We start from the raw sequence: 14939 nt of genomic DNA on the forward strand, positions 1-14939 counted from the left end.
GTTTTCCAAACTAATTTAGATGAGACCAAGCGGCATTACAAGAAGACGGCATCCTCCGACACCGTTCTCCATGGCTTGAAGAAGTACACGAACTACACAATGCAGGTCCTGGCCACAACAGCCGGAGGCGATGGCGTCCGAAGCGTACCCATTCACTGCCAAACCGAACCCGATGGTGATTACTAACAATATATGATAGTGTGATATAAAAAAGGCCATTTCTAATATTTCCGCTTTAACAGTTCCCGAAGCACCCACTGACGTGAAGGCTCTTGTTATGGGTAACGCCGCTATCCTGGTGTCCTGGCGACCACCAGCACAGCCCAACGGCATTATCACCCAGTACACCGTATACTCCAAGGCCGAAGGCGCCGAGACAGAGACAAAGACCCAGAAGGTGCCCCACTACCAGATGAGTTTCGAGGCCACCGAACTGGAGAAGAACAAGCCCTACGAGTTCTGGGTGACAGCCAGCACCACCATTGGAGAGGGACAGCAGTCCAAGAGCATAGTGGCCATGCCCAGCGATCAGGTGCCCGCCAAGATCGCCTCCTTCGACGACACATTCACTGCCACCTTCAAGGAGGACGCCAAGATGCCCTGCCTGGCCGTCGGAGCTCCCCAACCCGAAATCACCTGGAAGATCAAGGGCGTCGAGTTCAGTGCTAACGATCGCATGCGCCTCCTTCCCGACGGCTCCCTGCTGATCAAGTCGGTGAATCGCCAGGATGCCGGAGACTACTCCTGCCACGCCGAGAACTCCATTGCGAAGGACTCCATCACCCACAAACTGATTGTTTTGGCACCACCCCAATCGCCCCACGTCACCCTCTCAGCAACCACCACTGATGCCCTGACTGTCAAGCTGAAGCCCCATGAGGGAGACACGGCTCCTCTGCATGGATACACCCTGCACTACAAGCCAGGTGGGTGAATCTGACCGAAATGAAATGGACTACAATTACTTACATCTTAACCTCCACTCTTAGAATTCGGAGAATGGGAAACATCGGAAGTGTCTGTGGACTCACAGAAGCACAATATTGAGGGACTCTTGTGCGGCTCCCGCTATCAGGTCTATGCCACAGGATTCAATAAGTGAGTGTTTCGCAATCTATAATGAGATGAAACTAATTAAAACACCTGTATAGCATTGGAGCCGGCGAAGCCTCCGACATTTTGAACACCCGCACCAAGGGACAGAAGCCCAAGCTGCCCGAGAAGCCTCGCTTCATTGAAGTGTCATCCAACTCCGTGTCGCTGCACTTCAAGGCCTGGAAAGATGGCGGCTGCCCCATGTCGCACTTTGTGGTGGAGAGCAAGAAGCGGTAGATTGCACATCCATAACGCATAACAAATAGAACTCGATCTAAGATTGTATACCTCTGCAGTGATCAAATTGAGTGGAACCAAATTTCCAACAACGTGAAGCCCGACAACAACTACGTGGTTTTGGACCTGGAACCCGCCACTTGGTACAATCTCCGCATCACCGCCCACAACTCGGCTGGCTTCACCGTGGCCGAGTACGACTTCGCCACCTTGACCGTTACCGGAGGTATTTATGATCTGTTCTCCGGTTTCCAATTGAATCCCGCATTGCTTTTGTACATAGAGTACTCTACGTTGACAGCTTCGGGGTCTGAAGCTGAAAGTACCGCTCCGAGGGCTTCCAAAAAGTCCATTTACTGGACCTGGATGTCCGAAGAGTTGGTTTTGGGATCGAGACCCCGAAACACTGTCCATATACAAATAACAAGATGAGAAGCACCAAGCTATACCATGTTGTACAAAACATTTCTTGAGTTTATTTTGTCTTTACCAATCACGAAAAGTTATGACATATTTTTAAAGAATATGAGCAAATTATGATTTTCCTGCTTTTCGATGTGAGCAAATTGCACAGTATACAAAATTATATTGTTGTTATTTTTCGTTGCCCAACAAAGCTTGTCGATATAGTTGTTTTAGTTCGTTAATGTCTCTATATTTTGAAAATAGTTACTTATTTATATTTTGAACTGCCAGAACTCTGAACGCAGAAGCACCCGAATAGTGTAAAATAATAATGATTTTTCTTACGTAAATGCAATTTGTTTCTTTTCGTTTTTACCAACAATCCCAGTGAAGAGCTATTGCAACGTATAAGCATTTGTACATAACTGAATAGTTAACTAACTCACCAAACAGTCACGATTTTAATTTTATTTTAATTTGTACTAGACCCAAGCATCGTAGTGCTCTAGATCACAGTATGAATATGAATGCCGGACCATCCATGTCAATAAAACATTAACTCATATGCGACGATAAGATTAAACAAAAAATTCAAAACCGAGTTTACTCAAATTACTCAAATACCGAGTAAGAACCAACAGTATTAGTGCTAAATACACCTGTTACCCGTAGAATAAAAGGGTATCTTAGCTATGTGTATGTGTTCGTCTGTTTGTCCGTTTGTCCGCTTGTTGAGAATTCCGAAACTGTTGGAGCTAATTAAGACTTTGCAAATCATATAAATCTAATTTAATTAATTTAAATTGGTGACTGGCGACAACTACATACAACTGAAAATCCTTTTTATTAACTAGCGGGGCATTTACGGTATTTAAATGTCGAGGCAATCGATAAAATCGTTTTCTTTTCTTGTTAAATATTTGGTGTAATTGACATGGAGCGTCCTCTTATGATTTCTAATAGTTCTTTATCAATTTATTTTTGCATTTCTGTGCCCAGTCTGGGAAAGAGCTATTGTAAAATATACACACGGTGTGGAATATGAAAACCAATGGAGCCCAAAAAGCTGTCGTCATTAAGCATATTAAATAGATGTTGTTATACCCGCTGAACCATTCCCGAATCTATTGAATGTACAGAACTCCAATAGATGTAACTTCCAGCCAAAAAGATGTTTTCAAGGGCATTTAAATGCCTGAGCTAGTTACTCCCACCCACAACTGGTCACAGAAAAAATTCACTCACCAAAAACGAAACTTGTATCATTTTAGCTAACTTGATTTGCTTTTTATTTGATTCAAAATAACAAAATGCTCATTTAACAGAAGCTTGGAAAAGACAAAGCAGGTGTGAAACTCAATCCGATGAATCGAGCAGAGCCACCATAACATGACAATCAATCACAACAACCAAAGAATCTCAATCCTGTTCCATGGGAGTCCTGGCCAGGGAGTCTGAGCTGAGAGAGTTGATTTCTTAAACTTTTACTTATGGTTCGACTTATACTTATCACCACAGTCACACGCAGACATTTTCTTTTGGTTTTTGCCATTTCGATTCGATTCGTTTCAGTTATAGTTATGTCAAGTTACAGTTGAGTTCCACCTAAGTTAGTTGGTTTATTTGAAGGATATGTTTCGCCTTCTGGAATGCAGTTCCATTCGTTTCGTGCAGTCTTAGCGATCTAACAACATACTTCGTACATCATTAACTAGCTCTAAGCGAATCACAAACAAATTGCATTTAAACGTATTTAAAAAATCAAATTAAACTGTTTTTATACAATTTCGATATACAATTTTTCAATAGTTTAACTAGTTCTCATATCAACTTACTCACATTTTGATGCGTGCTTAAGTTCTGCGCAGTGTAACATAACCGAAAACCAATAGTATTTAATTCTCTTAATACTCTTACTTTTCTCTCATATGAATAACGAAAACGACTCCATATCGACAAGTTAACCTTTGAATTTTTCGCCTGCCACATTCTGTATTTGTATATGTATGTGTTGAGTGCTTACGAGCTGTGCGCGGTACAAAGGTCAATGTGCCAGCAGAGGTCAAGGGTGAACCGATCCTCCTCTCTCTCTCTCTCTCTCTCTCTCTCTCACACACACACAGACACACACACACACACTCTGTGTCTCTGTCTCTGTCTCTATCCGCCCCACCCACTGACTGTTCCCACCCACTGACCTGCCAAAACCACCCTTTGGTTGTTGTTGTTATTGTTGTTGCAGGCACTATCGCACCCTCGCGAGATTTACCCGAGTTAAGCGCCGAGGACACGATCCGCATTATCCTCTCGAACCTAAACTTAGTTGTGCCAGTCGTGGCGGCTCTGCTCGTCATAATCATAGCGATAATTGTTATTTGTATACTGCGTAGCAAGGGCAATCACCACAAAGGTATCTATGCTGACCACTAATTAAGAATTTCGTTCTTTTTCGGTTTCTCTCTACTTCTCTACTTGAACAACACGAAACTGCAACACCCTACACTTGCGCTTAAATACCAAATACCAAATGCCAAATGCCAAAATACCATATTGCCTGTACTGCCTGCCCATATCCAATATTGCTGTTGTCTATGACCATGACCATGACCCCACTGTTGCATGTGCGAATCCGGTTTGTATACCCCGTCAACCCCAAAAGGCACTATCGCGCCCCTGGACGACGGAACCAGCCACGGCAACGTGCACACCCGCATCCGCCTGCCCGCCTGGATGCCCGAGTGGCTCGATCTGAACTTCATGGTGCCCCTGATCGCCACCGTGGTCGTGGTGGCGGTGGGCATCTGCGTGGTGTGCGTGGCGCTGTCCCGGAGGCGAGCGGACGACCTGCGTGGCGGCCAGAAGGATGTGTACTGTAGGTTCTCCCCCAAGCAATCCCTACGAGCGCCACCTATTCTCTTGAATCCTAATCCATTTTTAGCTTACTGTAGCGCCTAGATCGATATCTTATTTCTGTTTTGTTTCATGTTGGCTAAATGTTGCAGATCCAATTGTTATTATTTTTATAGCGTTTCATTTACATATAAAGTTCATTTTTCTGTCTCCAAGAGATCTGAGAGATATTAAGACTAAACGTTTACTTGCATCCAATTAACTAATTTTGCGTTGAGTATTATATAAACAATTTAGCCAACATGTCGATAAATTTAGCCGTCACTCATAAAGCCCAAATGGTCGGTTGGTAAACCTTTGATATCATATCATAATATATTTTAATGGCATGTAAATGTGTAGTTAGTTTGGCCTTGCATGACTTACTTATATTTCTTAACTCAATGATACAAGATACACGCACAGAAATATACCAAAAGTTCTCACTCCAAAAATATACCAACAGACAGACAAAGAAACTGAAAATATACCAAGCAATCAAATATATAATACATATCAATATAATATATTTAATTAGTGTCCATATCTGTGTGTACATACGAAAACCATCATCGATATTTCATCGTCATTAAAATCAATTGGCTCTTCAATTGCCAAATATGACTTGAAAGTTGTACTGAAACACCCAATAACTTCTGAAGAATGGATCAGTTTACAGACCGAACTGTAAATTTATTTATGAGCAGTTGTTATTGGCTCTGTGGAGGACTCTACTTATATGCCATATTAGAATAGTCCCAGTAAGCGATATATCTATATTAGCCCTGTTATTTGTATATACGTTTTGCTTATGAACTAAGCAACTTTACAATCAAATACTACTCTATATATATATATACAACCATATCCTCCACAAAACAAGACAACTCAAATCTATCATTTTTGAGTTCCGAATACTTTCCGTATTTTCCCCTTATGAACAACCAAAACTAAGATGCTTTTTGAAATCACCATCGAGATCCTTGATCGATGACAAAGAAAAGTCGAGTAAATCCAAAATTAAGTTCATCGCTCATTTCATGTCATTATTAATAATCGTAACCGTAATCGTTGACCAGTTGGTATATTTTGAAATCGAAAACAAATAACCTAAACACTTCACGTATCCTCTTTTGGAATCTTTTTTCGCAATCGTAACTTGTAAACTTGTATTTTTGAGCTACCAAATAGCACAATTAGTGTGTTGACATGCCGCACCAAAACCAAAAACAAACAAGTGAATCCAAAATTAATTTTAAAACGTAACCAGTAACGAGTGACGGAACAAGTCGAGATCGAAAACAGAAGTAAAGTATGCGAGTTGATTGAATGCGAGCAGCATATGATGAAGGAAAAGCATCTTCAGTGTTTCAATATTGAGTTGGCGATATCATATATTAATTCTAGACGATGTAGTTTACAATCAGACAATGGGACCCGGCGCCACTCTGGACAAGCGTCGTCCGGACCTGCGGGATGAGCTCGGCTACATCGCCCCGCCCAATCGGAAGCTGCCCCCCGTTCCCGGATCCAACTACAACACCTGCGACCGGATTAAGCGAGGTACAGTCATAAGTAAGCATCTAAATTTCCAATGCAACATTTATTAATGCCGCCATCCCAAGTCGGATCCCCGGATTCCTGGGCAGGGATGGGGGCTTAGTTCTTTCTTCCATTTACTTTGCGAACGAAAATCATAAACGAAAAGTATTTTGCGTTGCCTTGCATTCATACATACTGAGGGTATCTATAGATCTCTACCCACATACCACACCAAGCTAAGCTTTTCCGGACCCGAAAAATTCTTAGTGTTGCTTTTTAAGCCGCTTCCTCTTCAGTTCCCCCAAGTCCCCCTCAGTGCTGGCATGAAAAGAACTGTGTTATTAAATGTTGTTGTTAATTTAGAGACATTTTTTATTGGGATGTTCCCAGCCTTGTTGAGATCCAAGTATACTTATCGTTTTATCCTCTCGCTCCCCATGCACCAACTCCAAATCCCGCACCTCTTCGGTTGCTTCAATTCAATTATGATTTCTATTGACTTATCATTGATGTTGTACGAAATTGGAAATTGAAAAACACCACACTCGAAACGAACCCATCCACCACACCTCACCCCGAACCACACAATACCATTCTACGACTCATCCAGGCCGCGGTGGCCTGCGGTCCAACCACTCGACCTGGGACCCTCGGCGCAATCCCAACCTGTACGAGGAGCTGAAGGCCCCGCCAGTGCCGATGCACGGCAACCACTACGGCCACGCCCATGGCAATGCCGAGTGCCATTACAGGCATCCAGGTAGGCGGAGTGGAGAGGAGCAGCCGCTCCCCTCTGCGGATTTAAGTTTCTTAATCCCCATAAGTAACCTCACTAACCCAACCCGCTACCCCATCTTTTTAATGGAGCTGATAGACTTACGGATGCAATATATTCTGGACTAGCTAGTCCATAATCTATATTAAGTAATATTAACGCTGGACTAACTTTATCCAGTAATTTGTTTCATTCTGTGTAATCGATCACTCCTTAAAGGTACCCATTTTTAAGTTTGTTTGCTCTAACTTAAAGTCGAACAACTGGTCGCATCCAGCTAACCAAGCTAACAAACTAGTAAGTAATAATTTGGTAAGGGAAAATGAACGGGTACCAGGTGTCATCAAAGCATACTAAACACACTAAACCAAATCCACTTGAACAACACATCAATTATCTGAGTTGGCACACGTTCTAATCGATTCCTCTTCCCGCAAGGCATGGAAGATGAAATCTGCCCCTATGCCACGTTCCACCTGCTCGGATTCCGCGAGGAAATGGACCCCACCAAGGCCATGAACTTCCAGACCTTCCCCCACCAGAACGGACACGCAGGCCCAGTTCCTGGACACGCGGGCACTATGCTGCCACCTGGACATCCAGGACACGTGCACTCGCGCTCCGGATCACAGTCGATGCCTCGGGCCAATCGATACCAGCGAAAGAACAGCCAGGGCGGGCAGTCCTCTATCTACACCCCAGCTCCTGAATACGACGATCCCGCCAACTGTGCCGAAGAGGACCAATATGTGAGTAGTCATCAATAGCAGACCTGCAGCGGAATGTCTGATGCATCGTATTGTTGGTCCTGCAGCGACGATACACCCGCGTGAACTCGCAAGGCGGCAGCCTGTACTCCGGACCCGGACCCGAATACGACGATCCCGCCAACTGCGCACCCGAGGAGGACCAGTACGGCTCCCAGTACGGAGGACCTTATGGACAGCCCTATGACCACTACGGCTCCCGGGGATCCATGGGACGTCGCAGCATCGGTTAGTGAAGAGCCTTGAAAGATTAAAGACTTGGTTAACTACAACTTGATCCACAGGCTCTGCTCGCAATCCTGGCAATGGATCACCCGAACCTCCACCACCACCGCCACGCAACCACGACATGAGCAACTCCTCGTTCAACGACTCCAAGGAGAGTAATGAGATCTCAGAGGCAGAGTGCGATCGTGATCACGGACCACGCGGAAACTACGGAGGTAAGTTGGGAACACGATTTCTTTTTGGATGAAAGGATCTTTTAGCGTTAGTTACAATCTAACAAACCCGTGATATATTCGAGAGCTCGGTCTAATCTTAACAATATCAATTCGCCATCTTTTTCTAATTCTATCCGAAATTTTGTGTAAATATAAATCAGAAGACTCCAACGAGGGTGAGTGATCCTAGCCGAAGTTGAGTTAGTTTGTGTGATTATCACATCATTATTCGAGAATACCGATCACCTCTCATACTTCGATTTCTCACGAACCCCTCGCCTCTCTTGCTCATGATCAACTTTAACTATTCCATAAGATATGAACTATCAACGATCATTGAGAGTCCATCATTGCCATCGAAACTTTCTCGCATTTATCAGAGATTTTTTGTTATCTCGTTCATACGCAAATATTCATGCTGTGTTTTGCTACATTTTATTAAAGAACGCCAGTGTTTTCAGTGTAACAGTCTTAAGTTATTTCGATTTCAATTTGGTTTTGGTAGTTTGTTATTATTAAGATCCAATTATATTTCACACTTACATATCATTTCACTTCATAGAGCACACCGTTTGCATTTCAATGTTTTATGTTTTACGTTTCAAACTAATCACAACTCGCCAATTCAAATGAATTGTCGCTAGAAATCTGCATGGGAAGACCTTTTGAGTGTCCAAATAAGTAATGATACCGGGGATCAGCACTTATTTTGAAAGTACCTGCACGAGTTACCCGAATCCGACTTACTGGGTTCTTAGATCTAAGCTGGTTTTATTTGTTACTCGTATAATTTTATCTCCATTCCGAATTTATTCTTTCTACTTTCGTTTATGGAACCATATTAAATTTATATATTACCCCACTCTATCGGTTCGGGCAACAAAAACCTTTCTTTTGCAAATATTCCGATCCCCAAATGCTGAACTCGCAGCAGTGAAGCGATCTCCACAACCGAAAGATCAGCGCTCCACCGAAGAAATGCGTAAACTGATAGAAAGGTAAGACCAGAGCAATGGGCCTGACCATACATATTTACCACCCACACCTAATTAACCAGATGTTAAAGCGTTTGCACAGAAGTTATATATAACATATGTAGTTCTGACGCAGTGCCCCTGTCACTAATCACAACTAAATATCTTCCCCGTCTTCATTTACCCACTTTCCCAATTCTGAATGGTTATGATCGCTGACACTAGTCGACGACAGTTGTAAGTCTTGTATAAGGAACCTAACAAATGTGGCTAACCACGAATATCCTGCATGCCCACGCACCATCAATACTAACCAAAAGTGCATCCAGTACTCACATCTATGTATCTATGCGTAACCCGTCTTGAGTTCTTGTTCGTATGTTCATTTTTACATTGGGTTTGTCTTTAATATATTTTCGTTTGGTTTTTGGTTCGACAGCAAATCACAGTTGAATGTTTTGAAACCTTTTGATAAACTACTCCATACGATAAGCAGACCTACACCATAACTGTCTATCGCGAAATACTTAAGTGTTTCCACCAATACTCGTATTAACACTTTATTGCAGCTTTGTGCTTGGCCTCAGCTTGCCAAAAAAAGAACCAGAAGTAAACCATGTTAAGCCACGAACAGAACATAAAGACACGGCCAATGGGGCGAGATCGGATCTGGCTAGAGATCTTTGAGACTTTAAAAAACAGCCCAAAGATCCCATCTCGTCTCTTGCAATGCTTTGGTTGCATCATAAAAATAATCCAAGTGCCATATCCAGTGTTCCCGACTAATCAGATACCTCTCTTTCCGCGCAGAAACGAAACCGGCCCAAAACAACTCCAACTCCAACAAGCAAATGGCGCAGGATTCACAGCCTACGATACTATGGCAGTGTAATTTGTAAGCGCCTCCTGCGGCGGTGGGCGTGGCATTTTAGCTTAGTGTTTTAGGTGCATGAAGTGCGTGGGAGTTGAATGACACTCAGAGACACAGGACACAGGACACAGAGACACAGACAGATCATCAGAACACAAGGATAGAGAGGGAGTTATATACCGCATATACACGTAAAATATTCAACTACTTCAAGTAATTATAGCGAAGGAATGCAAGTTTCAAGAAACATAAACATATTTATACTGTCTATGCAAGCAGCAAACCAAACATACATAAAGTATATAAGTACGTTCATATGAATAACTACTATAAGCGTGTGCCGGAAGTACTAAAGGAAATTACTAAAGTTGTTCGAGAAAACAGAAAACGAAATCTCAAAAACATACCTACGTATTCGAACTAATTTTCAATAATGTACTTTAGTTTTAAGCGGTGTCTACCGAAATATCAGAGCAACAGCAACTGAGATGGATTCTTGTGTGTAAGCGGAGATGATTCGAAATCTGTTTGTGTAAACTTTTGCCATCTATGCCAGGAGCAGAAAACTCATCCTTTGCCTAGCCTAAGTCAAAGTCATAATATTAACTCGTCTAATTAATATATATTTAGTCGTAACATATGCGAATTGTATGATTTCTTCCTATGCATTTTGTAATTCGTACGGACAGCGCACATTTGGAGTTTGCGTTTTGCGTTGACTTGTGATGATTGTTTATTTTTAGAGCTTTGTGAGTCGGTAATTGTATTCCGTGCTCGCTTTGTTCTTAATTTACAGACAAGTGATTGTCCTACCTTAGTTCGCCTTTATTTTTAATTCAAAAATGCGCTTCCAACAGAACAAATCGAAACTGTTCAATGCACAAATCGCAGCCACAACAATTGAATGTATTATACAAGATCCCCGGGACACCCGAAAGCCACACAGACACAATTAAGCACGATTATTAAACCAATTCTGATATATACCGTTCTGAACATGAGTTATACGCATTTGAAGCTTTAAGAGAACCTGAAATTGTTTATTTCACTTCATTTTATCTATCTAAGTTATTAGTTCATAAGTTGCTAAATATATGATTTCGATTTTATTTAAAATTCATTACATTCGCTTTGCGTTGATTTTTGTTTTGGGGTTCCACCGTGGAAATACCACCAACACTACAAAGACTGACTAATGCCAGCTAAAAACGAAGCCGGATCTATCCATGTTGTGCAGAATGAAGCCGATGCAATGGAGCTAAAAAATACCCTGTATTTTGCTCAGCACGTAGAATAGCAGGACGTTTCCGGGACATCCGGACATCCACGATGTTTCAGCAGGGCACTGCCACGAGATCGGAACTGGATTTTGATCCTCGTCTCTTAAGCACATCACAACTGCATTTATGAAATGGGAGACGAAAACAGTTTTACAGTTCTTGTCAGGTTTATCAGGCTTTTATGATATTTTATTTCAATCTCCTTCTTTTCCTTTCCCACTTAACCTATCCAAACTAATACTCTTATCCAGGCTATACCAGTTTTATATAGATATATACGTATATATAAATGTAGTGTTGTGAAAAAATAAGATTGCTTACCTATATGAGTGTACTACAAATTTTCATGGCAAACGAACTACAAATATTAAGTAGTGTATAGTAACGGAAATGGCATTTAATCAATAAGCAAATGAAAGGAATACACCTACAAATTTTCAAGTAATTAAAATAGCAAGCAATATTATAGAGTCAAAAGAACGTTGGATTTCAGAAATTGTAACGAACAAACACGATTTTAATTACACTCGTAAAATTTATAAACTTTTCGGCAAATCAAAATCAAAACAAAAACTTTTGGCATTAAAAAGAAAACTAAAAATTTAATAAAAAACAAAGCGGTTTGAAAAAGAAATCACGTAATCTAAGTACGATAATATAACATAATCCATTTTCATACTATTTATCATGCATGAATAACGTATAATTCAACTCAGTCCGAGTCGGATGCATTTTGAGTTGCTTATTTGTCAAAAGGATTATGGCGAAATTCACGTTTTGCATTCATTAAGCGGCGCTTCATACTTGTAATTATTTAAGCGATAAGCGTACATGCATATACAAACATATACAAATAATTTTTTACTTAACTTTACATAAAACGCATTAATCAAAATTCAACTCCCAAGAAACATTAACCAGAAGGTCACACAAAACCTAAGACACTCACATACGAAGGACATTCAACTTCAACGCACATCAGGCTCGACATCGAGGAAAACTAAGCACGATCAGCACACATTTGAATTATGTAACCAAGTGGACAGGCAGTTTAAAACGCATTTATACTAATCACTCGCTCCTTCTTAGCAGAACGAATATTATACGAAATTAAGAGAGAATCAATACCCCAGTGGAAACATTCGTAATCATTAGGCGCGGCATATACGGTAAACCCCAAATTGAATACTACAAATATGTGTATTACTAATTACATTTACGAAAGCATACATATATTAACTATATTAAATATTGAATGTATTGAATTGACAACAGCCGGCATGCCCGGGAATTACCACTCTGAACCGCTCCATGTGGAACGGATTGGTAGTCCCCCAAAACTCGAGCACTTTGCATGTCCGACCAGCGAACAAAGAATTTGTCAGTTTCCAGTTTCAGTGTCAAGTCAAACAGAAACCAATTAAAATTAAATAAATGCCAATTTATGTTGGATAAAACCAATCGCTCTTCTAACTTTTATTCGCTATTAAATTGCTTCTGGCGGTTACAAAATGGGTCACTATTTACATTATTTTTTTCCGCTTTCATTATTATCAAGGCATAAGGGAAATACACTTCGTGTCATTGGCAGGTATTAATTCAGCCCACTTTGGTGTCTAATAATAACGTAAAAGGGAACAACAACAAAGGGAATGTCGGTGTCCACTGACCATCCTCAAAGGAGATCGGAGATTGAGGTCTCTCGATTGTCTTCCGTTTTGCCTCATTGGAGGGCAAGTACTGCTGGCTAGCGCGTTTTTAAGTCCGTAATATGTTTGCCAATGTTTTTTTTTTTTTTTTATTAAGGCATACGTGAAATCCGGGAACCCCTTGGTGACATTTTTCTCTATTAATTCAGCACATTTGGGCGCGCGGGTAACTATGGTATAGTTAGCTTTATCAAATTTAACAATAATTTTAACAATTACTTAACAATCACAAATAACAAATAAAATTTATGATAAGCGGCTGTCAAAGGAGATCGGGAAATGAGATCCCTCGGTGGGATCGGTGAGCCTCCTTAGTGGGCGAGATCTGCTTAGAGCGCTGGTATCGATGGTATCGACTCGAGTGCTGGTTTATCCCGTCAAATACCGTCGCAAGTTTGAGGTCTCTGTGCAGGGTGGTGTTTCGCACAAGCCACTCGCAACCGGTGATGAGTCTCGCGACCTTGTGTTGGATAGCCCGGATCCTTTTGATTTGGCTGTCCCAGATTTGGCACCCGTACTTCCAGTTTGGGTTGCAGAGTGACAATTTACTGCGCAAACAGAGTAGCCAGTAGTGCCACCTTAGCACGTGGCAAATGTGAGTCTGCGATCCAGGAGCACTCCAAGGTACTTTGCTGCGTTCGGCTGTGGTACGGGCGCTCCCTCGATATGGACGGTCGGTGGCGTTCTCCGCTTTAGAGTAAAGCAGACGTTGGTGGATTTACTGCTGTTGATGCCGATGTTCCAACGCTTTGCCCATTCCGAAAACCGATCTGCAAAGTCTTGGATACCATCGGCTGCGTCGTGCTCGCATCGTGACCTGTAGGTGAAATGTGTCCAACATAAATTTCCTGTATAGGCTTACATCTGGCTGCGGCATATCGTGGTTATACGGGCATCAATTATTGGCCGATATGCTAAAAAGCTTGCTCAAATTTTCTTTCTGGTTTCGGAATATCAATCTGTTAAGTGCATACTTTTAGGCATTATTTGGTCAGTCAAGGTGGTAAGTAAGCTGATACACATAATTCAAATCAATTCAAATCAATAAAATATAGGATGAAAAAGCTAATACCAATATTTCTTTAATTCCTACCTAGAATTGTATTTTAAGAGTCTATTTAAGTAAGAAATTTCATTAATCAATACATAAGTATTTATGTAGGTAGATTTTTTTCATTTCGTTGCGTAATTGACCTTTAAAAAATGTATTCTCATTGTTCTTGAGTATTAGTACGTATAACATTAAAGTGATAGATGTCGGCTCAGTTTTTGTAAGAAGTGTGTTTCTGGTAAAATTCAACTCCAAATATGCTCATACTCACTTCCCCGATGCAAATTTTGAAATTGGGACAACAAAAACCCGCCATTCCAGCTTTGTTTGCACTTAAATGTTTGGCCATCGGCTTTGCACATCCAGTTAGCGTCTGCAGGCTAAGCTCTCTGCAAAGAACAAGTGCTGATGCAAACACTGCAGGTTGGCCATTTCAATACCACTGGTTACTCACTGGTTACAGTGACACCTGCAGATCCAGCTCCGCTAAGGTTGCCCAAGATTTGCTCATCATCATTATTTGCATACTAGGCGTCCAGTGAATGCCCAATTCAATCAAAACAGCGCACACTCTCCCGGCAGAGGCCTTGTGTAATACAATTAATTGTTGCGAAATCTGATGATTTTCAACTAACTGCGGCTCATTAAATATAAATCCACGCAACCATGCCCCCGAGTAAACGCCTTCCCAATAAATCCATGTGGATGTGGTCGCTAGTTGGGCAAAAGCAAAAAGTGAAAATAAAAATGAAAATGAAAATTATTCGCAAACAATTGCGATTGGCGCCCGGCACTTCCAACAATTGTGCATTGTCTTCGCTGCATAACAGAAATTTCAACATGGATGGGCAGCGGGGTCGGGAAATTGAGCGTTTAAGCGCTAAATGGCCTACGAGCTACT

The 14939-nt window shown here is 41.5% G+C and overlaps 1 protein-coding gene across 17 annotated transcripts in view; it reads left to right on the forward strand.

Moving 5' to 3' along the window:
* The window catches only part of LOC6543211 (Down syndrome cell adhesion molecule-like protein Dscam2), a 61293-nt gene extending 50175 nt beyond the window's left edge, over positions 1-11118 (forward strand). For 11 of the 17 annotated variants that reach the window (XM_026979561.1, XM_026979555.1, XM_026979554.1 and 8 more), the window contains 13 exons: positions 20-175; positions 243-926; positions 990-1098; positions 1152-1328; positions 1392-1558; positions 4397-4609; positions 6034-6189; positions 6779-6928; positions 7382-7692; positions 7758-7938; positions 7995-8153; positions 9085-9151; positions 9938-11118. In XM_026979561.1, the coding sequence (XP_026835362.1) occupies positions 20-175; positions 243-926; positions 990-1098; positions 1152-1328; positions 1392-1558; positions 4397-4609; positions 6034-6189; positions 6779-6928; positions 7382-7692; positions 7758-7938; positions 7995-8153; positions 9085-9151; positions 9938-10019 (2612 nt within the window). In that variant the 3' untranslated portion in view covers positions 10020-11118. Of the gene's footprint in view, positions 1-19; positions 176-242; positions 927-989; positions 1099-1151; positions 1329-1391; positions 1559-3979; positions 4148-4396; positions 4610-6033; positions 6190-6778; positions 6929-7381; positions 7693-7757; positions 7939-7994; positions 8154-9084; positions 9152-9937 lie in introns of all 17 variants that reach the window. The other 6 variants (XM_026979567.1, XM_026979564.1, XM_026979563.1 and 3 more) reach the window with 3 other exon arrangements.
* Positions 11119-14939: the final 3821 nt, after the last annotated feature.

This window comes from Drosophila erecta, unplaced genomic scaffold (genome assembly GCF_003286155.1).
Source record: "Drosophila erecta strain 14021-0224.00,06,07 unplaced genomic scaffold, DereRS2 tig00000055-arrow-pilon, whole genome shotgun sequence".
Lineage (NCBI taxonomy): Eukaryota > Metazoa > Arthropoda > Insecta > Diptera > Drosophilidae > Drosophila > Drosophila erecta.